General features: G+C 45.8%; 1 protein-coding gene across 2 annotated transcripts in view; it reads left to right on the forward strand.

The window, feature by feature from the left end:
- The window catches only part of TLR5 (toll like receptor 5), a 28,104-nt gene extending 9,684 nt beyond the window's left edge, over positions 1–18,420 (forward strand). For both annotated transcript variants that reach the window (XM_074989915.1, XM_074989916.1), the window contains exon 3: positions 14,248–18,420. In XM_074989915.1, coding sequence (XP_074846016.1) covers positions 14,255–16,831 — 2,577 coding nt within the window. In that variant the 5' untranslated portion in view covers positions 14,248–14,254 and the 3' untranslated portion in view covers positions 16,832–18,420. The remainder of the gene's footprint in view (positions 1–14,247) is intronic.
- Positions 18,421–25,894: the final 7,474 nt, after the last annotated feature.

Here is a 25,894-nt window from a genome sequence, read left to right on the forward strand (position 1 = left end):
GAGTTTTCCAGGCCTGGGCCAAGGAAGGTGCCTGTGTGTCTCTGCAGGAAAGCAGCTGATCCACTGGGAATGGCAAGTTGTCTGTGAGAGAAGCTGCTTCACCTTCTGTGTGTGTGTGGAGACCAGCCGGGGGGCTGGGACAAAGGAGAGAGTGTCTCCCATTGTCTGTCTGTGTTGAACAGCAGCAGCAGCAGCCTGGGGAGAGAGCAGAGCCTGCGTTTGGAAAAGGTGCCAATGAGGAAACTAGCCCATTGTCTGAGGAAGATTCCCCAGCCTGGGGTGGCTGGAGAAGGATCCACCAGAAAAGAGCATTCCAGGTGTGTCTCTGAATCCAGCCATGGGGGCTGGAGCAGAGGAAATGGCTTCGGGATGGGCAGTGGTATCCCTGCTAAGGACACTGGTCCTTGGTGCAAGAAAAGTGCTTCTGCTTCTGGGGAAGTGAATCCTTTGCCTGAGCCTGGGGGGCTCCAGATGGAGCCAAGATCCCAGAGCTGGATCTGAGAGCAGCTGAAGCCCAGATGGGAAGTGGGCCTACCTCTGTGTCTCTCAGGGGGGATGATGCTTTAACTCGGTCTGATCCAGTTAGTATCATCAGGGAACCCCAGAGACCAGATGATTCTGGTACTTGTTCTTTGCCTGATGCTGAGGTGTTACTGGGAGGGGTTGAGAGGACTCTGTCCTACCAGAGTCATCCTCTCGCCAGGACACAAGAACAGACGGGCAATGGAGTTACGCTGACTGATGAAATAAAGGAGCTGGTAGCAGAGGGGAGGAAAGGGATCCTAACCTTCTGTCCGGTGGTACTGGCTGTCTGCCTGGAGGGGGATTACTACGCTGACTGATGAAATAAAGGAGCTGGTAGCAGAGGGGAGGAAAGGGATCCTAACCTTCTGTCCGGTGGTACTGGCTGTCTGCCTGGAGGGGGATTACGTGGGAATCTGCCTAATGGGCCAGAAGTGATCCTGGGTGTAGGTGAAACCCAGGAGCTGGTTGTGGCTCAAGGGTGCAGTGCCCCCGTGGAGGCAGACAGGGGTGAGTTATTGTTTGGGGAAGCTCTTCAGGAAGAGAATTTCCCTGAAACTTTTCCTGACCCATCTGTGGGGACTGCAGAAAATGGGAATGAGGTGAAGGAGAGTGAACAGGAAAGGTGCTTGTCTGTAAGAGCCAGAGCAGCCCTTTGCCTGGGGAGAAGTTTGTTTCAGCTCCTGATGGCCAGGACCTGCCTGAGTATGAAACCACTGGCTGTGCTCTGGAAGGGTCCAAAGCAGGCAGGGTAAAAGTTTCTCAGGAACTGGAAGCTGGTGCAAGTAAAGTAAAAACTATCAGGGAATGTGAGCAGCCCTGTGAGAACCAAGTAAAACAGCTGCACAGCCAATCTCTGTAGGATGCAGGAGAGCACCAGCAATTCCCCATCTCCAGATGGTGGAAACACTTATATTCTCATACTGGATTCAACTTCTGATTCCATGGGGAGGCAGTAGTTGGAGGTGGAAGGATGAAGGAGCTGTGGGCCTGGTGGGCCAGTAAGGGATAAACAGGAATTCCTTCATGTGGATTCTGCGTCTGGGACTCACAAAACAACTCTCAGAAAGCAGTTTGGTTTGCAAATTTCCAGACTGGCTGGGAGGGGGCATCTCCCTGAGATCATCAATGGCCCAGCTCTTGTTAGAAGGGAGGGCACAGCCAGAGAGATCAAATTTCCACCCCAGGGGGCAAGAGAGACTATTAGAACTTGATGGTGCTAAGAATGGCCTCAGCCATTTATCCCCAAAATACCAGATTCTCAAGGAGGTTACACAAAAGTTGTGGTCTACCAAAGAGCAACGTAAATGTACAGTTGCAATGGGGTTGTTCTGTTACTCACGCTGACTGCTGTAACCAAGGGGTGCTGCTACCAAAAGCTGTAAAATTGTACCATGCACTGAGTGTTTGGAAAGAGCCATGTGACATGATGACATTGATGTAGAAGCATGAGTTGTATGTTGAAGGAGTCTGTAACTCTGAAATGTCACCATTGTTCCCTGTAACTAGTCTTGCAACCTCTGACATGAGGAGGAACATTCCAAACCTCTTGTGTAGCATGGAAGGGGAAACTGAGGCACACAGCCATTGTGGTGGTCTGGCTGAATGCCAAGGGTGGAAGCATTTGTACCTTCCGTTACTGGACTGTAACTGAATTCCAGACATTGGCTGGAGCAGCTGTATGGACTGGTGGTCAGATGGGGCAGGACCCAGACCACAAAACACCTGTTTGATCTGTTGGTGCTGCAGCATCTCTATGGGCTCTGCCCGCCCGACTTGAGAACGTGGCTGACGGACCGGGGCCGAAGCAGCGAGACCAACCAACCCAAGGGAACTAAAGGGATTTGCCCGGCTGCATCACATGAAAAGGGCCAAGACCAAGCTCCTGACTTGGAGCCTCCCCCAGTAGGACTATGACGTGGAGGTGGTGCACATCAAGGGGAGAACAGAGGGTACAGCCGATGCCCTGTCACAAGGGGAGAGCCCCGAACTTCCCCAGGTCACCAGTTGAGTGACCCCGCTCAGTTCGGTCTGGAAGGGGGGAGAGATGTGATGGAGTGGGGGATAACTGTGTGTGTGTGTGTGGCTCACAGAGGGTGTGGGGCTCCTGCTGAGGGTAACCCTGACGACCAGGTAACACCTTTGTACTGCAGACAAAGGAGGAGGTGGAGCCTGAGGGGTTTGAATTGGAACTGGGAGTTGGGAAGCAGTTAGTCTGGGCTGAGGGAGAGAAAGACAAAGGAGGGGGCAAGGCCCCAGCTCTGGGGGCCCCTCGGGGCCTCCTCTCCCCAACATGGATTGGACTGGCTGTCTCTAACAGCTGCACTGACTCCTCTGTACGATGCTGTGTCCTGTCGGCTAATAAACCCGCTGTTCTCCTGCTAAGTGAGAGACTCTCCTGCCTACGGCCGGGGTGCAGAGCTTGGGGGACCCCAGAACCCCATCACAGGAAGCCTTGCAAAATTCCCCATTACATGAAATGCCTTTATTGTCAGTTTCTCTTATCAAGTTCTCCAGGGTTTTAGCTGTAAGTGGCTTTAGACTAATTACATTATAATTTCATGGTTCTCCATTTTCTGTTTGTAGAGATGGGGATGGTGGCCCTCTGGTCCCACACTTTACAGCAAGACAAGGTTGACTACTTAATGCTGTCATGATCGGGAGATACTTTAATATTCTGGGAGATAAAGCAGCCAGGGTCATGGGCTGAGTCAAGTTCTGTGAGCACAATGCTAGTGAGGAATACCACCTCTGTCCCTTCTCCTGGTATCTTTGTGACACTGAGCTGGAGACATGCACCATCTTGTCACTGCCTCTCATAGAATTTGTAAATTTAATTCCCCTCAGTTCTCTTTCCCCCCCAGAGACCTCCTCCTGCCAAAATTTGGCTCAGAGCTGCTTTGGTTCAGTAGCATTGACAGTTACGTGACTTGGCCTCACCAGGTCTATTCTGCTTTCAGAAAAACTGACGGGCACAACAGTGAATCTGTTTTAGGTACTTGTAGGATGATGGTAGTATGTAGCTACTGATTAACTCAGTTTTGGAAAGCGTTGTCCACAGTGATCTTTTTTCTTTGCCACTTTAAGCTTATCTCCCTCATTGTTTTTGATCTTGTCACCTTGGATTCAGTGGGGAGAGAGGAGGGAGCAGGAGTGGTGCGAGAGGGAAGGCATGGGATGGGTGTAACATGTTCAGTCAGAGATGCACTTGTGACTGTTACTGGATGTGCTGAAATACCACTGAGCCTGTCTGCCTGTTCTGTGGCATGCCTCACCACCCTGTCCTGCTGAGCCAGACCCTTCGGTCTCTTCCAGCAATGGCACAGGTTTTGGGTCACAGCCCACAGTAGAGTAATACACTGAGATCAGCTCAGCTCTGGGAAGGCTCAGTCAAAGGGACTTGACACAGCATTCAGGTGCACAGCCCCCATGGGATCAGGACCGCAGCTTTATCCATCTTAATTTGTACAAGGTTTTATACAGAGTAAGCTGATGAAGTATTGACCACTTTTATCAATGAAAGAGAGAGGTGGACAGCTCTTTCTCCCTCAGGTAAAAAATATTTATGCTGGGTTTATTAATAAATAAAAGTGATTTTTAAAGCATATAAAGTAGAATTTAAATGATTGTAATAACAGCAGACAAATCAAAGTAAGTTACTAAGCAAAATAAAACAAAACATGCCAGCTAAGCCTAATACTCTAAGAATTTGTCATATGTACCTTCTTAACCTAAGAGTAGTTCTAATCATCTTTTTCTCCCAAGCTGGGAAGCTTCACAATTTGGGCCTGATCCTCCACTCTGTTTGGTCTTAGATGTTTCCAGCTGTCATCTTAGTGATAAGCTGGGTTGTCCTGGTGTCTTACAGCAGCCTCTGTTGGTTGGCTTCCCACCTTTAGATCCCTTTTGCCAAGGAGATAACTACTACAGGACCGCTTGGGAAGAGTGATCATAATATAATGACCTTTAACATTCCTGTGGAGGGAAAGAACACCTCAGCAGTCCAGCACTCTGGCATTTAAGTTCAAAAAGGGGAATTGCACAAAAATGAGGCGGTTAGTTAAACAGAAACTAAAAGGTACAGTGACTAGAGTAAAACCCCTGCAAGTTGCATGGAAACTTTTCAAGGACACCATAATAGAGGCCCAACTTAAATGTATACCCCAAATTAAAAAACATAATAAGAAACCTAAAAAAGAGCCGCCATGGCTTAACTACCATGTAAAAGAAGCAGTGAGAGATAAAAAGCATATTTTAAAAAGTGGAAGTCCAATCCTAGTGAGGTAAATAGGAAGGAACATAAATACTGCCAAATTAAGTGCAAAAATGTAATAAGAAAAGACAAAAAATATTGTGAGGAACAGCTAGCCAAGAACTCAAAAAGTAATAGCAAAATGTTTAAGTACATTAGAAGCAGGAAGCCTGGTAAAAAACCAGTGGGGGCCCTGGACGATCGAGGTACAAAAGGAGCAATCAAGGTCAATAAAACCATTGTGGGGAGACTAAATGATTTCTTTGCTTTAGTCTTCGTGGCTGAGGACGTTAATGAGGTTCCCAAACCTGCACTGCTCTTTCTGAGTAATGAATCTGAGGAATTGTCCCGGATTGAAGTGTCATTAGAGGAGGTTTATAGAAATAGAGCAACTTAACAGTAACAAATCACCCGGACCAGATGGCATTCACCCAAGGGTTCTGAAAGAATGCAGATGTGAAATTGTGGAATTATTAACTGTGATTTGTAACCTATCCTTTAAATCAGCTTCTGTACCCAAGGACTGGAAGACAGATAACATAATGCCAATATTTAAAAAGGGCTCTCGAGGCGACCCTGCCAATTACAGACCAGTAAATCTAATGTCAGTACCGGGCAAATTGGTTGAAACGATAGTAAAGAATAAGATTTTCAGACATGCAGAAGAGCATAATTTGTTGGGCAAAAGTCAACATGGTTTCTGTAAAGGGAAATCATGTCTTACTAATCTATTAGAATTCCTTGAAGAGGTTAACAAACATGCAGACAAGGGTGATCCGGTAGATATAGAATACTTAGATTTCTAGAAAGCCTTTGACAAAGTAGCTCATCAAAGGGTCTTGTGTAAATTAGGTTGTCATGGGTAAGAGGGAAGATCCTTTCATGGATTGAGAACTGGTTAAAAGACAGGAAACAAAGGGTAGGAATAAATGGTAAATTTTCTGAATGGAGAAGATTAACAAGTGGTGTTCCCTAAGGGTCAGTCCTAGACCAATCCTGTTCAACTTATTCATAAATGATCTAGAGAAGGGGGTAAGTAGGGAGGTGGAAAAGTTTGTGGGCAATACTAAACTGTTCAAAATAGTCAAGATGGAAGCAGATGTGTCGAGTTTGAATATCAACTCCAACTCACAAATTTCTCGCTCTAATCTGTTTTAAAATTCTTTATGCTCTAGGACACAAATGCTCAGGTCTTTAACAGAATGGTCCACTCCATGGAAGTGTTCACTGACCGGCTTATGTGAATGGAGTTTCTTCATGTCTGTTCTGTGTCCCTTTATTCTTTGGTGAAGGTTTTGACCAGTCTGCCCAATGTACATAGTGGCAGGGCATTGTTGGCACACAATGGCATATATAATGTTGCTGGAATTGCATGAGAATGTGCCTTTGATCTTGTAACTAACATATTTAGGTCCAGTGATGGTATCTCCAGAAAAATATATAGACAAAATTGGCAGCAGGGTTTGTTGCAAGGAAAAATTCCAGGGTTAGTATTACCGTGTTGTAGCCTGTGATTGCTGGTGAGAATCTCTCTCCGATTAGGAGTAACTATTAGGAAAGGGATAGATGAAACAGAAAGCCCCTATATAAACCCATAGTATGCTCATCTTTTCTCAGGTCTGCTTCAGAATCTGAAGAAGCTGTTCTTACCCCATAAGCTCATTACTTAATAAATAAAATTGTTAGTCTTTGAGGTGCTACAGGACTGCTTTCTTTGGTTTGCAAAGGTACAGACTAATATGGCTAGCTCTCTGAGATTATCTTGAATACTATGTACAGTCTGTTCACCTCATCCCAACATATGACTGAATTGGAAAAGTTACAGAGCATGGCTACTAAAAGAATTAGGGTCTGATACTGGAGGTAAGATTAAAATGACTGGAACTTTTCATCTCGGAAAAGATTCACCTAAGTGGGGATATGATAGAAGTCTATAAAATCGTTACTGATGTGAAGAAAGCAACTGAGAAAATTAGACTAAGAAACTAATAAGTAGCAGGTTTAAAAAATACCGAAAGGAAGTATTTCTTCACGCAACACACAGTCAGCCTGTGGACTCTTTGCCAGAGATGCTATGAAGGCCAAAACTATAACAAGGTTAGAAATGTCTCCTGTTGACCTCCCTTACTCCTTGTGAGAATGAGGAATACCAGGGTTGACTGTCGAGCCCCAACGGTTCAGTTTAGTGCATCCTTATTACCCATGCTAAATCAAACCCCCAAAGATCAATCCTGACTGGTTTGATCTTCTGGTAAGTATACATGTACCTGTGGTCTGTCAGCCTTCATTGACCTTCATAGTTTAGCAGTGTGGAGATTAACTGTTTCTAGTTTACAGCACAATGCCAGTCGCCTTTCCTGATCTTGCATACTGCATGGATTATTTCTTACTTCATGTCTACGTCTACAGTTAGGAAGAACTTTGAAATGGCCATGCTAATGGTCAAATCGAAGAATACCAATGAGGTGCTGAAATAAATATTCGTCTTCTCGTTAGCATGCTGCCGGCCATGGCACTTCGAAAGTTCCACGTTTTGCTTGCATGCAGCTCTTCTACACGGGGGTTCTTTTCAAAAGGACCCTTCAAACATCGAAATAAGTGGATTTCGATGTTTGCAGGATCCTTTCGAAAAGGACCCCCATGTAGACGAGTCGCGTGCAAGCGAAACACGGCACTTTCAAAGTGCCACGTTTGGCGGTAGGCTAATGAGGCGCTGAATAGTCATTGCAGCACCTCAGTATTATTCTTGGATTTGGCCATTAGCATGGCCATTTCGAAGCTTTTCCTAAGTGTAGACATAGCCCATGTGATATTACCCAGCTCTTGGATGTTACAATAGCTCCTGCCAAACTGTTTTCATCTGACCTTCCTTTCTTCCGCTTGCTTTCTAACAATTTTGAGGTCCTTGTATCTAATTTAGACAAATGCGAGGAGAAAAAAAAAACATGTAGTATGTTATCTCTCCTTTATTTGTAACAATCTGTGATATTTTGCATCAAGCACTCCATTTACAGCAGTATTCATGCAGTCAAAGGGCAAACTCAGAAAAATCTTCCAACCTGACACTAGGTTTAGGGAGACAATAAAGGTACGGTAACATGTTTTACTGGATCAGCTTTTGTTGGTGAGAGAGACAAGGTTTTGAGCTGTACAGGGAACTCTTCTTCAGGCTTGGTAATGGCACTCAAAGGGAATGTCTATACTCACACTTGATCGACAAAACTTTTACATGTTCAGTGGTGCTTAAATGCTCTTCTCCCCTTGCCCCCACCCAGCAACAAAAGTTTTGCCATGGCAAGTGAAAGTGTGAACACTGCTTTGATAAAGCAAATCACCTGCCCTCCTCCCCATTAGCTGACAAACAGCATTCACGTGTGCTGACTTTTAGCAATATGGCTGTGTCCTCATAGCCTTGTGGCTAAAAGCTATAGTGTAGACATAGTGTGGTGAGTGTCAGAGCTAAATACAAGCTTTAACAGATTAAAAAAGCAGTCAAGTAGCACTTTAAAGACTAACATTTTAGTAGCACTTCAGTATTTAAGAGATAGTTTTGCATAAGTAGTGAGGGACCATTAAAAGCAAAGTGGCTCCTTAACACCCCTGTACTCAAGACAAAAAAGGATGTTAGTAGGTTACAGATTGTTGTAGCAAATTGTAAAGCCAGTGTCTGTACTAAGGCCATGATTTTTAGTGTCTAGTAAAATTCTGAATTTCAGCTTCCAAGCTTGTCTTTTAAAAGTGTTGTGACAGATCTGACCTACCAGTTCTCATTCACAAAGGAAGCCTGCCTAATATACAGAGTGTAAACATGCTGATGACTGCTGACTCAAAACACAAGACTTAGTGGTATTTACAGGATCTGGGAGGCAGCAACATTTATGTTGCGCTTCACAGGACTAACGTGCTTCCTTCCCAGTTTCAAGAAGGGAGCAAACAGTACCAAGTATTGTCAGGGGCAGTGTGTCTCCAAACAGGAAGGCAATATCTTTCCCTGTTCTAATTAGCTTCATGAGCAGCACTTGGCAAAAGCAGTCAGGTCTACATTACTCAAAAACAAAAACTTTTGAACAAATGCTTTTGTTTAAAAAAAAAAAAGTTTTTTTTCACCCTAAGGAGAGGAATGATGAGTGTTTTGTTTCAATGGATCTAAATAGTTCTTTTGATTACCTACGACTCCTCCCAGCATCCAACCCTTTCTTTTAGCAGTGGGATTTCTTCATTCACCAGATGGCCTTAGGAGAGCAGGGATGTGCCACAAAGGGCCCAGCATCAATGTTCCCTCAGTCTAATCTTTACCCTGTGCAAAATAATTTTTATGTGCACTGAGATACGTGCAAATGTGCACCACCCACAGAAACAAAAATCCAGCTGTGGGCAATCTGCTAATTAGCTAGGTGGTATTTGAAACTCCCTTGAATAGCACAGCTGCCCAGCGGACTGCAAAATTCACCCTAAAACTACAATCAGCAGGAGAGTTTCCCTCCTTCTACACTGGGCTATCTAACCAGTTTAAAAAATAGTTCACCTAAAATAAGTTTTGAAGACTGCATAGAGCTGCAGAGTTGGCCAATTTTAGGCTAAGGCAGGGATCCTCAACCAAAACAAGAGCCATTTTTCACCAATTCAGTAAAAAAAGCTCAAGAGCCACAGTGCATGTGAATACGAGATGGTCCTTAATAAATAACATCAAACCAGACTTTTTGCAACCCCCTGTCCCAAGAGCAGTGGAAACAGAATGATGTGTAATGTGATACATGTTTTCTGCAGGGCATTCACAAACTTTTTACATGTTCCATTTCCTCACAGTTTGCGTGTGTGTTTGTGCCTCTGTCTTCCTGACTTTCACTCCTGACACTTCTCTTTCCCTGGAGGATGCTGGGGGAGTTATTTCCAGCATTTCAAGATCCCCTATTGTTTCCTATTTATACAGAAGTTTTTTCCATTGTTGGGTTTTAGATGTTCACCGTTTATCGAAAATAATGAGGGTTATTTTTTTACTTTCCATCTATAGCATGGGGACCCACAAAGAAGTCGTTAAAGAGCTACCTGTGCCTCCGGAGCCACAGGTTGCAGACCCTTGGGCTGCAGCAACTTCATCTGTTTTTACAAAAAAATAAGCAGTCCTGTAGCACCTTAAAGATCAACAGTTTTATTCAGGAAGAGGAGCCAGTACTAAGTTGGCTCCCCACTTCCCGCTTCTGCCGGAGTCCCCCTGCACCCCCGCCACCCAGCCAGTGACCACGTGGCTGGTGCTGCTGAGGTGCCAGTACTCGGGACCAGTACAAAAAAACCCCACTGATTCTATTTATTAGGTAATGAGGTTTTGTGGGAATTTCCACAGGGATTTCAACAATTTACACCCCACTGTCAATCACAGCCTTGATCTTTCCACACAGGAGATCCATTTCCTGGACATTACAGGGCACATCAACAATGGTCAAATTAATAGCACTCTATACTGGAAACCCCCCAGCCTCTAGTCTTACCTACATGTGTCCAGCTTCCATCAAGGACACATCACACACCCCATTGTTTATAGCCAGGTCTTAAGATACATCTATGTCTGCTCCAATCCCACTGACAGCAACAAAAAACTCACCCCACTTCCCCCTACTTCATTTCCTCCCCCTCTGCTATGTAAACCCTGGATTCTTATTTTTGCTACAGTTCTGAAGAAGTGGGTCTTACCCACAAAAGCTCACTGCCTGATAAATAAAATTGTTAGTTTTGAAGGTGTTTTTGGTAAAAGAAGACTTATGCATAAAACCTATTTGGTGGTCAGTTACTATGCCAGTAGGGCTCCCCGCCACTCCCAAGAGACAGGAAACTGATCAGTGATGCTGCGCTGGTCAGTTGCCTGGCTTCCTGAGTTATGCAAAATTTGATTTACAGGGGGTTGCACAAGAACGCAATCTCCGTGTAAATTGAGGGGGGGGGTGGCGGTTCCTACTGTATAAGTGCCATCACTGTAATAAAAGAAAAAGTGAGCATCACAGGTTTGTTTCCAGGGCATTGAGTGAAGTGGAAAAAAGTAAACAGAGTTTAAATGGTAAAGGTGTATAATTTTAATAATCTAAGGAGTTTTTAGAAACAGTCTTTTAAAATATATATGCTCACTGTTGATATTGTATCTCTTAAAACGCAAGTTCACCTGAACCTACAGGATTAAAGGATTAAAGACAAATAGTAAAAGAGCCCTGTGCATGGGAATGATGTATAAGGGGAGGGAAGGGGGGGCACAGGCCCCCTAAATGCCATGGGTGGGAGTGGCAAGGATCCAGCCAGCAGCTGCCAGGGCCAGAGTCTCTGATCATCTGGGGTGCTTGGAACCTGTAGCAGGGATCTGCCCCCCCATTCCCCCCACACTCAAGGACAGTGGCAGGGTAAGTGGAGCAACATGGCCCAGCTCACTCTGCTTTCATGGCACATTGCTCAGGGCAGGGCAAGACCATCCCTGCACTCACTGGTGGGAAGTGGAGACATGGTCAGAGGATCAGAGTGAGCTGGGGTCGCATTACACCACTTCCCCTGCCCCTGTCTGTGAGAGAGAGTGGGAGGGTGGGGGAGAATCCCATTGCTGGTGTTGCAACCCTAATCCCACAGATCTGTCTTGGGCTGCATCACTCAGGGGCGGGGGCTGGAGGAAGGGACAGAGAGAGGCAGGTCCTGGGGCAGTCAGGGGAGTTGTCTTGGCCCTTTCCTGTGCTGGAGAGGTCAGTCACGTGGCTGGTGGTCCCCTGTACCCTCTCTCACAAGTTGCTCCTGTGCAAATTTAGTTTTTGAGGATAATTCCCTACAGATGTCAAAATCTGCATTTGATCTGTTGTCTCTGCGTGCAATTTGCTTCCTTTGGCCCAAATCCTGGCAACTATGACTTACCCTTAATAGGTATTTGCTTGACTAAAGACAGTGTGAAGACCCTTCAGGATGTTGTCGCTATCAGTCCTGTTCAAGAATTAGTGGTAGGTTATTTTTATATGCCCTCTGATGATTGAGCCTTTAGGGTACATATTTTCAAAACTTTTCTGTGCGGCCACGACAGTTAGAAACTCTATTTAAAAATAGACAAATAGAAAAACTGAGACTTTCACATAGTGGTATGATTGGAGGAACAGGGATTTAACAGGAAAAAAATTTATTGTGAGATCCATGACAAAAATTGCAATAGTTAACAATATTGTAATATCCTTGGAATCCCTATTGTCTGTGAAGTAAACTGGATAATTGTATAGTTCACTGTTTGTGTTGTGCACATCTTGTCTTAATGACTCAAAAGTCTGTAAAATTTGAGGACTAAACAATCAGTATACATGGTTTCAGTTCTACGGAGCTGAGTTCAGCATAGAATCAATTACTCTCACTGCGATCCTTTTGAGCAATCTGTGCCATTAGTGAAACAGTACTGTTAATCAATAATAGCTATTAATGGGATTGACCAACTTGTTAATTACTGGCCCAGGGCCTACCTTTTCCCCTGTGAAGTATATTTACTTAGCAACCACTAGATGGCCAGCAGGGATTTAGATTGACAAAAATTTAAAGGCTTATTAAGTTTGCATTAGGCCAGTGGTTCTCACCCTGCTCAACACAAAACTTTCTGCGGCTCACCAGCCAACCAGCCCTGAGGACAAAGTGTACTTGCTTCTTTAAGTAGCTTAAATACTAAATTATCCATATTAGGCTACTGGATCATAAAAATGTAAATGCACAGCTATAATATAAGGGGTGCATATATTTAGATTTTTTTGTTTTTATTTTGCAGCATCAGGGCTGTATATTTTAATCTTCATTTTAAAGAAAGTAAAATTTAATTTATATCCAAAACAAAAGGTTTCACTGTTTCCTTGATTTGCAGGGATGGGGACCTCTTTTGGGTTGGGGCCACTGATCTACAGAAAAATCAGTTGGGGGGCCACACAAAAGAGAAAGGAAAACAAAAAAAACCACACAACTATTTTCACTGATGTGGCCCTCAACTCTCCTTGTGTTCCTTGTGGGGGAGGAAGGACTGAGGTTCAGGGTTTCCTACAGGCCAGAATAATTCTTCTGTAGGCCCAGGGCTAGTAGATTTTGTGGGTTACTCTAGGTTCTGAGGTAAGGCAAAAATGAGGGATTTAGTATGCTGGAAGGAGGCGGCCAGGGATGGGAATGCAGGGTCTGGGAGAAAGGGAGGTAGCAGGAGAGAGTGGGAAGTGGGGAGCAGGGAGGGTGCAGAAGCAGGAAGGTGGTGAGCTGTCTATTAGGGAGAGTGGCGTAGGAACAGGATGGTGGTTGAGGGTCTCAGCGTGAAGGTGTGTACAAGGGCAATGGAGGGCTGGAGTCGGGGCATGGCGGGAGGGGGCGGGCGCTTACCTGGCTCTCCCAGGAATCTGGCCAATGGGAGTAGCAGGGAAAGACTCCCTGCAGCAGTTTCCTGCACTGCTGTTTCCCCAGCCCTGAGGAGAGGGAACAGCAGTTCAGGGAGCCTCTTATTCTGCCCACCAGCCGGATCCATTCCTGGCTCCCTGCAGCAGGAAGCCAGTGCTGGTGTTCTAGCCTTGCAGGAGGAGGTGTCATGGGGCTGGAATGCCATCACGGGCTCTCCACGGCCCTGAGAGGGTGTGAGACCCAAGCCTGCGGCCTTCCTGCAAGATGGTAACGGCCAACTAGCAGGCTGCAGACTGCACTTTGAGAATGAGTGCATTAGGCTGTAGGGCAAAAAAATTCTTTGTCTGGTTGTTAGACAAGTAAATTGTTTTTAGAAGGGAGCAGCAGGTGGTTGCAATATTAGTAAATATATGTTAAACAAAAGCATGCCAGCAGTCCTCCTAGTGCAGACAGCTTGTGCTGTACTCTGACGCAGACAACAGTAAGGACAGTGCTTGCTCTGGAGAGAGCTGTTTGGATGACAGCATGCCTGAAGAAAACCAGAGCGGAGAAAAAGCTCAAAGTGTACGTCAGTTAGAGCTACATTATTTACATTTGCCCCTTGCTATGAAAAAAATCTGTCTACAGCGTTGGGGCGGGGGATGTTTTTTGGGTCATGGCCACTGACCCACAGAAAAATCAGTCAGGTGCCACCCAAAAGTGAGAAGCAAAAAACACCTTCCTGGCTCTCTGTAAGCTGAGAGCTTGGATGGCCGCGCAGGGGAAATTCAGATGGTGGCCAGCTGGTTAGCAGAGCGCCCACAGCCACCAGCATGAGTTTCTAGGGTGGTGCACATCCATCCATACCTTGGTGCACAAAACAACATTATTTAGTCTTCTTATGGATGGAAAAAGTTAAAGGGAACATTGCACCTGACTCAGGAGCAGAAAAAGACATTCCTCTCATTCCCCTTGCACACCTGCCCTAAAGCATAGTGAGGCCCTAGGCTCTGGGGTGAGGCCAACAATGAGGAGTTCAGTGTGTGGGAAGTGGGCTACTAAACTTGTTTGGTCAGACAGCCAACTTTATACTTTGTTCTTACACCTTTCTCTCTCTTTTCACGCAGCGGCACAATGTTACATCATCTAGTATTTCTCTTAGGAGCATTGCTGGTAGCCCAAGAAGTATTTGCATCTAAACGCTGCTATTACCAAGATGGACTTGCCAACTATCGATGGTGTAATCTCACTGAGGTTCCGCATGTGCCCAAAGATACTGTTACATTCTGGCTAACTTTCAACCAAATCAGGCAAGTGAATGCTTCCTCCTTTCCTCTTCTGGAAAAGTTGCTGCATTTGGAAATTGGAACCCAGGACTTTCCTGTTACCATAGGGAAAGCAGCTTTTAGGAACCTGCCAAACCTTAAAACTTTAGATTTAGGAGACAACAAAATACTTCATCTGGATCCTGACGCTTTTGTGGGGTTATCAAATTTAAATGCACTCCTGCTATATTACAACAGCCTCAATGAGTCCATTCTGGAAGAAGACTATCTTCGAGATTTGATCTCCTTAGAATATTTGGAACTTTCGTATAACCATATCGGAAGGCTTCGTCCTCATCGCTTATTTTACCATCTAAAAAACTTGACAGTTGTGAACCTGAAACTCAACCACATATCAACCTTATGTGAAGGGGATCTTGATAGCTTCCAGGGAAAATCCTTCTCATTGTTTATTCTCAATTCTAATAGATTATACAAGTCAATTTCTATGGACTGGGCCAAGTGTGGAAATCCTTTCAAAAACATAATGCCAGGCACACTGGATCTTGGTGGTAATGGCTGGGGGGTAGATAAGGTGAAACACTTCTGCACAGCTGTGAATGGGACTCCAATTGAGTTTTTGCAGCTTAAATCTCACATAATGGGTCCAGGATTTGGCTTTAACAACTTAAAAGATCCAGACAAAGATACGTTTGCAGGGCTAGCACAAAGTGGCCTTCTCTTGCTGGATATTTCAAGGGGTGGGATTTTCTCTCTCAATCCGTATTTGTTTCAGACCCTTGGTGATCTGAAAGTGCTGGACCTTAACAATAACAAAATAAATGAGATCCACAAGGAAGCATTTTTTGGCCTGAAAAGCCTAACAACTCTCAACCTGTCATATAACATTCTGGGGGAGCTGTATGATCACACCTTTGAGTGGCTTCCAAATGTGGAGCATATTGATTTGCAACAAAATCATATTGGAATAATTGCTCGGAATTCATTCCTGAAGTTAAAAGCATTAAAGATGGTGGATCTCCGGGATAATGCCATTAAAACTCTCCCTTCTTTCCCACCCATGAGCATTTATTATTTAAGTGACAATAAGCTGTTATCTATAGGTAACCAGCCAATGAGGGCAACATTCCTGGACTTAGAAAGAAACAGCTTGTCCAACCTGGGTGATCTGTATGTTCTTTTACAAGTTCCAGATGTGCAGTATCTCTTTTTAGGACAAAATCATTTATCTAATTGCTATAAAAGTGTTAATGTTATAGAAAATAACCAGTTAATCTACCTGGATCTAGGAAACAACATGTTGCAGCTGGTGTGGAACACAGGTTCGTGTTTGGATGTGTTCAGGGCACTTTCCAAACTAGAGGTGCTTCACCTGAACAACAACTACCTTACTGCCCTTCCACAGGGCATTTTTCATGGTCTAAAATCATTGAAGAGGCTCAACTTAAACTCCAACCGGTTGTCTTACCTTTCTCCTGGTGTCTTCCCTGAGAGCCTAAAGATACTTCATGTGTCTGAAAACCAACTTCTTTCACCTGCCCTTGAGGTCTTTATGACTTTGAGTGAGCTGGATATAACAAACAACAGGTTTTTCTGTGATTGCACTTTAAATGCCTTGAGAGAAAGTTTAAATCAAAGCAAAGTGGCCTTAGCTGGCTCAGAAAATGACACATACTGTGTACTGCCCCCTTCTCTCACAAGGGTTCCATTCTCTTCAGTAGCACTTGATGGGTGTAATGAAGATGAACTCCAGAAACCTCTACAGTTCTCACTGTTCGTTTTCACTTCAGTCACTCTCATAATGTTCCTAACAGCAGTCGTCGTTTATAATCACTTTCGGGGGACTTGTTTTGTCTGGTATAAGACCATCACAGGTGCTCTGTTAAAAGAAAGTAAGCAAGCAATAGATACAAATGCATACAAGTATGATGCCTATATATGCTATAGCAAGAGAGACTTTGAGTGGGTCCAAAATTCACTGCTCAAGTATCTGGACTCTCAGTATTCAGAGAAAAACAGATTTGCTTTGTGCTTTGAAGAGAGAGATTTCCTGCCTGGGGAGGATCATATCACCAACATTCGGGATGCCATTTGGAATAGCCGGAAGACTATTTGCATTGTGACAAGGCACTTCCTCAAGGATGGGTGGTGCGTGGAAGCCTTTAATTTTGCCCAGAGCAGATACTTTTGTGACCTGAAAGATGTCCTCATTATGGTGGTAGTTGGGTCACTTTCTGAGTATCAGTTGAAGAAATACAAACCGATTAGAGTCTTTGTGCAAAGGAGTCAGTATATGCAGTGGCCTGAAGACTATCAGGATGTAGACTGGTTTCTAAATAATCTCTCTCACAAAATTCTGAAAGAAAAAAAAGTGAAAAAGAAACTCAGTGTTCTTGAAATGCAAACTGTATGGACAGTCTCGTAGTTGGGAATGTTGTTCATGGTTCATATTATCAGTCCCATAAAACAGACTTTTGTAATTATATTTTTTTTTTGTGACCTGACAGTTACTTACATATTCTGTATCCATTTCCACCTCTGGCATGGCAGAAGAGAAGTGCAGGCCATGCTTCAGCTTTCCCTGACAAAGAGGTAGAACACAACTTCCTTGGTTTAAGTCGTAATAAACATAGTATCAACTTCAAAATAACCAGCAAATGGTATTAACGGGACCTACAGCCCATATTTTCAAAAGAAACCACTGGCTGTGGGCAGTGTTCCCTCTAATTTTTTCCATACGTGGGTGACATACATTTTGTTATGTGCACCACCATAGAAACATGTCCTGACAGCTGTGGGCACTGTGCTAGTCAGCTGGGCAGCATCTGACTCTCCTGGGTGACTGCTACAAGCATTCAGCTCACAGGAAACGCTGGTCGTGGGTATCTCAAATTTTAGGTGCTTGGATTGGGACACCTGGGGTCTGATTTTCAGATATGCCGAGTGCTCTCTGATCATCTTGGCAATGGGAGGGTTGGATACTCGGCACTTATAAAAAAAATAAAACAAAAATGGGGTCCTGTTCTTGCAAGTTAGGTGCTCAGATGTATCGATCCCTTGAGAGTGTGGTTCCGTGTACTGAACCCCCTCTCCCAACCAAACTGAATGGGGACATTAACCACTGGCAGTGTCACATTTAGGTCTTGCAGTGTCTACTCCTACCATTCACCACCAGACCCCCTACTCACTGAATGTTTTAATAGTCACCATGCAACCTTGTTGATGTTGCATGATCAAGATGGCATAGGTGTGGGTGAGAAGGAATCATGCACATGTCGTACATGGACACACCATGGGGGTACCATTTTTCACAGAACCCCGCATTGTAAAACACACCACATAGAGTTCTAAAAAAAGCCCCCAACAACAAAAAACGGTTTTAGCTCTCCTTAAAACCCACTTTTTGAAGGATCAGATTTTTAATCAGTAAAAGTCTCTAAATGTCAATTTCACTATATATGTACAAGCCAATCCATCAATATTTCTTTCACTAATAAATGAAATTTAGAGATAGGCAGAGTAAAAAAATTCTGCTTAATAGTTTGTGTGGCTATTTACTATGTATATTTTAACATGATGGTCACAATTTGCATGTGAATAGTTGCAAAGCTTTAATTTTTTAAGACCAGTGCCTACTGTCATAACATAACATTTTTGTCTGTCCCACCCTGTTGTCTAAATTTTAGCAATAGTGGCAAGTGGGGGGGTGTTAAATTGATAAAAATAGAAAAAATGATTTCATAAAAACATGGATATTGTCCATCAAAAGGATAAAAACAAATTCTGCCAAACCTACTTACAGGTACTGAACAAATAATATGTGTGATAACTCAAAGTGTGAACACTACATAAAAGTCATATACTAACCTGGTCTTTGGGCACATATCCCACTGCCATCACCAAGTGAGCGTCTGTGGATTGAAAGTAATTTATCATCTCCCTTGGCTGTATACCCTATATTTATAAATCCACTTGGCCATGAACTTATTGGATGAACCGTTCTTGGACCTTATACTTTCTCAGATCTGTGACCTTTTAGTACCAATTTCAATGAAGAGTATAAATGCTTTAAAATCTAACACCTTTTTCTGCTATAGTTGCTATAGTAGAGTTCATATTCACTTTTTCTTTCATGAGAAAAGAAGCAGCAGAAAACAAGCACAGAGCCCTGAATTTTTATAACATCAGACTTCACCTGTCCATATGCTAATTCCGCCATGAAGCCACTGAGAGCTCCATGCCAGTCCTAACTGGATGGAGGAGGAGGGTTGGTCAGATGTGTGTCGATGCACTGACCATCAAACAACAATACGAATGAAATCTGATGCCAGTACAACCAAATGTTAAAAGATGCTGGCTCAGACGTTTACCCAGATAAACAAAGTCTGCGATACAAATCGAGCAATCGGGGTTGGGTTGATAAGTTGGCTACCAAAAGAAAATTACACCTAACACATATGCTATCCATTGGAACATGTGATATACTTGGACTGGCAGAGATGCGTTGGACGGGATCAGGAGAGATATGCGGTTGCGAAGTCATTTGGTCAGGAAACAAAACAAAGCATGGAGCAGGAGCTGGATTCCTTCTTAGCAAAACAGCTAGAAGAGCATTATTAGGATACAAACTGGGGAGTGCAAGAATGATGGTTGTGTGATTCGAAGCAAGACTGTTCAACATCTCAGTCATTCAGGTGTATGCACCCACGTGGGACAGTACGGAGGAAGAGATGGAGCTATTTTATAAAGACTTGACAAAAACTGTGGAGGAGATACCAAAGAAAGATGTGTTGATCATCGAAGGAGATAGGAATGTGAAGGTTGGAACAGATAGTGAAGGATGGAAGAGAGTCATGGGAAGATTTGGATACGGAGAAAGGAACGAACGAGGTGAGAAACTGTTAGAGTTTGCCACAGAGCATGAGATGGTGATTTGCAACATGAGATTCCAACAAAAGGACTGTAGGAAATGGACATGGCGATCGAATGATGGGAAGTCCAAGAACATGATAGACATGATTTTGGTAAGAAGATGGATAACATCAGTACAGCAGTGCCGAACTTTCCAAGGAGCCGATATAGACTCAGACCACAGTCTAGTGATCGCAAACATCAAGATAAAACTCAAAAGAAAATGTAAAACGCAGTTTAAGAAAAGAAGAGATATGGCGAGGCTAAGTGAGGAAGAAACAGGGAATGCATACAGAACAGCGCTCAAAGAGAAGATTAAGAATATCGCCACAGAGAAAGACTAGATAAGAGAGTCGCAGGGATAGCCATCGCTGTAGAAGAGGCAATTGAGCAGACTGTTCCAGAAGAAGAAAAGATCAATAAGAAGTGGATTACCCAGAAGACACTGAAGTTGGCTCAAGAGAAGAGAGCGTTGAAGATCAGAAGAGATGTTTCTGAGGTGGCAGAACAGCAATGTAGGATGAAATGCAATGAGGTAAGGAAAGCAGCCAGAAAGGATAAGGAGAAATGGTTAGAGGAGCAATGTGAAGATATAGAGAGGTATTACGGCGAATGTAAGACCAGAGAGGTGTATAAAACAATTAGGAATATTAATAGGAAATGGCAACCGAAGCAGATGGCGATCAAAGATGAGAACGACGAAGTGCTCATGAACAGGGAGAAGATTGTGCAGTGATGGACAAGATATTGCACTGATCTATACAAAGCACAGTTGGACCCAAGTGTCTCAGAGAGACTGATTGAAGAATTGAAAGAGATATCTCCCCTGAGCATCGAAAGCGAGACCGATATTTCAAAAGATGAAGTAGAAAAAGCAGTGAAACGACTAAAGAACAACAAAAGCCCTGGAAATGATAAGATCACAGGAGAGATGATCAAATATGGCGGAGAAAGCATGATTCAGGAAATATACCGACTATGTAATATAGCATGAAAAGAAGGGAAGGCACCTAAGGAATGGACAAGATCTGTGCTAGTGACAATACCCAAGAAAGGAAGTATGTTGGAGTGCAAGAACTACAGAACGATTGCCCTAATGAGTCATCTAATAAAGTGCTGATGATGATACTGACTGAGAGATTAAGATCACAGATAGAAGAACATATGGCAGACGAGCAAGCAGGGTTCAGAAAAGATAGAAGTACCATCCAGCAGATATTGGCACTAAGAATGATAGCAGAGAAAGCTCGACGAAAGAACAAAAACATATACACTTGCTTCGTCGATTTTTCAAAAGGCATTTGACAGTATAGATCAGAAAGTGACTTGGGCGGTGTTGGAGTCATACGGAGTGGATAGCAGACTAATACGGTTGTTGAAAGATATCAGTGATAACGCGGAGGCAGCAGTAAGAACATGCGGGGAGTTGGGAAGTTGGTTTAAAACAAGTAGAGGTACAAGACAAGGAGATCCAGTATCGCCAAGTATCTTCATTGTACATCTGGAGAGAGCGATGGACAAGATCAAGGAAGAGGTAGAAGGGATATCTGTGCATGGGAAAGAATTAACAACTTGAGGTTTTTAGATGATATAGTTATCATTGAGGAAGATGAGGAGAAACTAGCGAAAATGATGTGGGTGTTAAACGAAGAAGGGAAGCGGTATGGCTTGATTATGAACATCGATCAAAAAAAGACAGTTACCTGTTCCGTAACTGGTGTTCTTCGAGATGTGTTGCTCATGTCCATTCCAATTTGGGTGTGTGCCATGCGCATGCCCAGTTGCCGGAAGCTTTTTGCCCTAGCCGGTAGCCTTAGGGTCGGTGTGGTGCCCCCTGGAGTGGCACCCATATGGCCACCCATATATGCATCGCCCAACCCGCCCCCTGCTCAGTTCCTTCTTGCCGGCTACTCCGATAGAGGGGAAGGTGGGAGGGTTTTGGAAAGGACATGAGCAACACATCTCAAAGAACACCAGTTACGGAACAGGTAACTGTCTTTTCTTCTTTGAGTGATTGCTCATGTGCATTCCAATTAGGGTGAATGCAAGACAATGCCTAGGAGGCGGGGTCAGAGCCCCAGAAGGAGTGCAGGACAGCCCTGCCCACTGCAGCGTCTTCCCTAGCATGCTGCGCAACTGCGTAGTGCGCTGCAAACGTGTGAATGGAGGACCAAGTGGCCGCTCTGCAGATGTCCTGGATAGGGACTTTGGCTAAGAACGCTGCAGAGGATGCCTGTGCCCTAGTGGAGTGCACTCTGATTGGCGGAGGGGGAACCCCCACCAGTTTGTAACACTCACTGATACAGGTTACTAGCCAGGAGGAGATCCTCTGAGAGGAGACTGGGTGCCCCTTCATCCTGTCTGCTACTGCAGTGAACAGCTGCTGCGACTTCCGGATGGGTTTGGTCCTGTCCATATAGAAGGCCAGTGCCCTCCGTACATCCAAAGTATGTAAGCTCTGCTCCCTAGGGGAGGCATGGGGCTTTGGGTAAAACACTGGTAAGGTGAGGTCTTGGTTACTATGGAAAGGGGAGACCACCTTAGGCTGAAATGCCGGGTGGGGTCTTAGTCTAACCTTGTCCTTGTGGAATACCGTATAAACTGGATCCACCATCAGGGCCCTTAGCTGTGACACCCTTCTGGCTGAGGTAATGGCCACCAGGAATGCCACCTTATAAGTAAGAAACAACATAGAACAAGAGGCGAGAGGTTCAAAAGGGGGAGCCATCAGCTTAGACAAAACCAAATTAAGGTCCCACATTGGGAGCGGGGCCCAAACCTGTGGTCTGACTCTTTCCATTCCCTTCATAAACCTTTTTACCACTGGCTCTGAGAAGACCGAAAACCTCTCGTCCCCTGGGTGGAACGCCGAAATGGCTGCCAGGTGCACCTTTAGGGAGGATACTGACAGCCCCACCTGGCTCAGAGCCAGCAAGTAATCTAGGATACTTGGTATTGTGTTCTCTCTTGGGGACATCCCCTTTTGGGTGGCCCAAATGGTAAATCTTTTCCATTTGGCTACATATGCTACCCTTGTAGAGGGTTTCCTGCTGTTCAGCAATACTTCCCTGACAGGTTGAGAGCAGGCCAGCTCCACCAGTCTCAGCCATGGAGCCTCCATGCTGTCAAGTGCAGCGCTTGGAGATTGGGGTGCTGCAGTCTCCCCTCCTCCTGTGTCAGCAGGCCTGGGCGCAGCGGGAGGATCTCCAGAGTGTAAGTGGACATCTCCAATAGGGTCGAATACCAATGTTGTCAAGCCCAGGCCGGGACCACCAGGATTACTGACGCTCGGTCTGACTGAATTTTCAACAGCGTTTGGTGGATGAGCGGTATCGGTGGAAAGGCGTACAGTACCGGGCCCGACCAATGGATGCTCAAGGCATCTGCCCAAGAGCCTGGACTTCGGTTCTGGTAAGAGCAGAATGTCCTGCACTTCACATTGAGATGTGTGGCAAAGAGGTCTACCTGGGGATGCCCCCACCTCTGGAAAACTGAAGTCAGTACTTCTGTCTGTAATGACCATTCGTGGTCCAAGAAGGACCTGCTGAAGTGGTCCGCCAGGGAGTTCTGAGTCCCAGGCAGGTAGAACGCTCTCAGGAGAATCTGGTGCTTGATGCAGAAATCCCAAAGCGTGAAGGCCTCTAGACACAGAGGCGACGAGCGTGCACCCCCTCGTTTGTTTATATAGTACATTGCTGTGGTGTTGCCTGTGCTGACTGCTACACAGTGCCCCTTCATCTCGTTCTGAAATACTTTGCACGCCAAACGAACTGCTCTGAGTTCTCTCACATTTATGTGGAAGTGAGCGTCCGTTTTGCCCCACAAGGCCTGCGTCTGGCGGTCCCCCAAGTGAACTCCCCAGCCCAGGTCTGATGCGTCCGTGACGAGGGAGAGGGAGGGTTGAAGGTTACCCCCATACAGACTTATCCGTCCTCCAGCCATCAGTGCAGTGTCGTCAACACTTCGTGGGGGACTGTGACTAACATGTCTATGCTGTCCCTGACAGGTCTGTATACCGAGGCGAGCCACATCTGAAAGGGGCGCATTCGTAACCTGGCATGCTGGACTACGAACGTGCATGCCGCCATGTGTCCCAACAATCTGAGGCATCCCCTGGCTGTTGTGGTTGGGAACCTTATTAGGGCTTGTATGCAAGCCACCATTGCCTGGACCCTGCTGTGTGGCAGAAGCGCTCTGGCTTGCTTTGCATCTAGACGTGCGCCTACGAATTCTATAACTTGAGTCGGTACTAACACAGACTTCGCCTCGTTTACTAGGAGGCCTAACATGTCACACGTTTCTCTTATTAGCTGTACATGTTGCGACACCTGTCCTTGTGACTGACCCTTGATCAGCCAGTCATCTAGGTACAGGAACAGGTGCGCACCTCGCCTGTGTAAGAAGGCTGCCACTACTGACATGCATTTGGTAAAGACACTCGGGGCTGAGGAGAGTCCAAACGGGAGGACTGTAAATTGATAATGGTCCTTCCCTAGTACAAATCTGAGGAACCTACTGTGAGGCGGATAGATTGCTACATGGAAATATGCATCCTGTAAGTCGAGAGCGGCGAACCAATCCCCTCGTTCCAGCATTGGGATAATTATCCCCAGGGATATCATACGAAACTTTATCTTTCTTACAAATTTGTCGAGATTTCGTAGGTCCAAGATGGGCCTCTGCCCCCCTTTCACTTTCGGAATGAGGAAATAGCGGGAATAAAATCCCTGTCCCCGAAATTCCTGGGGAACTTCCTCTATAGCCCCCTTTTGGAGGAGGATTCCTACCTCCTGTCTGAGAACTATCTCATGAGGGGCTCCCTGAAGAGGGATTGGGGAAGGGGGTTGTGAAGCGGGGTAAGAAGAAAAATTGTATGGCATATCCCTTTTCTACCGTGTGGAGGACCCACTGGTCCGAAGTTGTGCTGCACCATGCCTGGTAGAGTGGGGATAAGCGGAGTGAAAATAAACCTTGGGCTGGAACTATGGGAGTGGGCGGTACAACGCTCTCGACCGCCCCGTCAAAACTGGTGTCTAGGCCCAGGAGGGGTTTTAGTGTGGCCCGGGTCCTGCGTTTGGTGACCCTGATGCCTCCTATTATGGCGGCCCCTTCTTCTGTTCCCCTCCCGTTGCTGCTGGGGGAACTGTCTGAACTGGTGCCTAGGATTAAACTGCCTTCTTTGGGTCACCGGTGTGTATAGACCCAGTGAGTGTAACGTGGATCGAGAATCTTTCATACCATAAAGTCTCTTATCTGTTTTCTCTGAAAATAGAGAGGGGCCTTCAAAAGGGAGGTCTTGAATGGACTGCTGCACCTCTTGCGAGAGTCCTGAGACCTGAAGCCATGCTCCCCTTCGCACGGCAATACCCAAGGCCATAACCCTAGTGGCTGCATCAGCTGCATCTAGTGTGGCCTGCAGTGCTGCTCTGGAAATGAGCCTCTGCTCTGCTACCAGGGCTGTAACGTATGTCTTGACATCCTGTGGAAGCAGTTCCGCGAAACGGTCCATGGAACTGGCTGTATTATACTTATATCTGCTAACCAGCAGACCACCTGTGGAGTAAACTTTTGTGCCATACAGGTCTAGTCTTTTGGCATCCTTGTTCTTAGGGGAGGGCCCTTGAAACCCCTGTCTCTCCCTATTGTTCACCGCATCCACGACAAGGGAGTTGGGGGAGGATGGGTGAACAGATGCTCATTTCCTTGTGCCGGGACAAAATACCTGCCTTCATTTTTTCTAGCCATGGCCAAGGCTGAGGCCCGGGATTGCCACACTGTCTTAGCTGTGTTGGCAATTGTCTTTATAATAGGCAGTGCCACCCTGGATGGTACAGAGGTTGAGAGGATGTTAGCGACAGGGTCTACTTCATCCCTGACCTCTTCCACCTGTACCCCCAGGCTCTGGGTGACTCTCCTCAACAGTTGCTGCTACGCACCTCCATCCTCCAGTACTGGGGATGCAGAGGACCCAGCTAATGCCTCATCTGGAGAAGACGAAGATGAGGCCAACATACCCTCCAAACCTGTTGATCGAGAGGATTCTGGCACCACTACTTGAGTCCCCAGCACCACACTCTGTGGCGCCGTGCTTGGTGCCTGGGGCGGAGGGCCCCCTCGTGGTCCCTGGTGTGGTTATGAAAACAGGGCCACTCTGCACCGGGGACGCCACCGGTTCACTCGGTGCCGGTGTCCATTGCACCACAGTGCCCGGTGCCCGTACTGAGGGCACCCATGCTTGGGTCGCTCCCAGCTGACCCAGTGCCGATGTCGACACCAGCGATGGTGCTGGTACTGCCATAAGAGCCGGTGCCGATGACTCTCCTTGCTCCTCCGGCGGGGCTCTGAGGGCAGCTGTCGGCACCGATCTCGGCACCTGGGGAGTGCCCGGCGCCCTGAATGGGTGTCCAGCAACTCGCCCTTGCTCCGCGTGGATCGCTCACGGGGTCCAGAAGGGCCACTGTGGTGCCCCCTGATGGTGCCTTTGCCACTCTCCTTCCAGGGAGTGTCGGGAGTGGCGCCAGTGCCCACTGTGTCGGGATGACCTCGTACTCTCGCTCCTTACTGATCCAGAGTAAAG

This window comes from Carettochelys insculpta, chromosome 3 (genome assembly GCF_033958435.1).
Source record: "Carettochelys insculpta isolate YL-2023 chromosome 3, ASM3395843v1, whole genome shotgun sequence".
In the NCBI taxonomy this organism is placed as follows: domain Eukaryota; kingdom Metazoa; phylum Chordata; order Testudines; family Carettochelyidae; genus Carettochelys; species Carettochelys insculpta.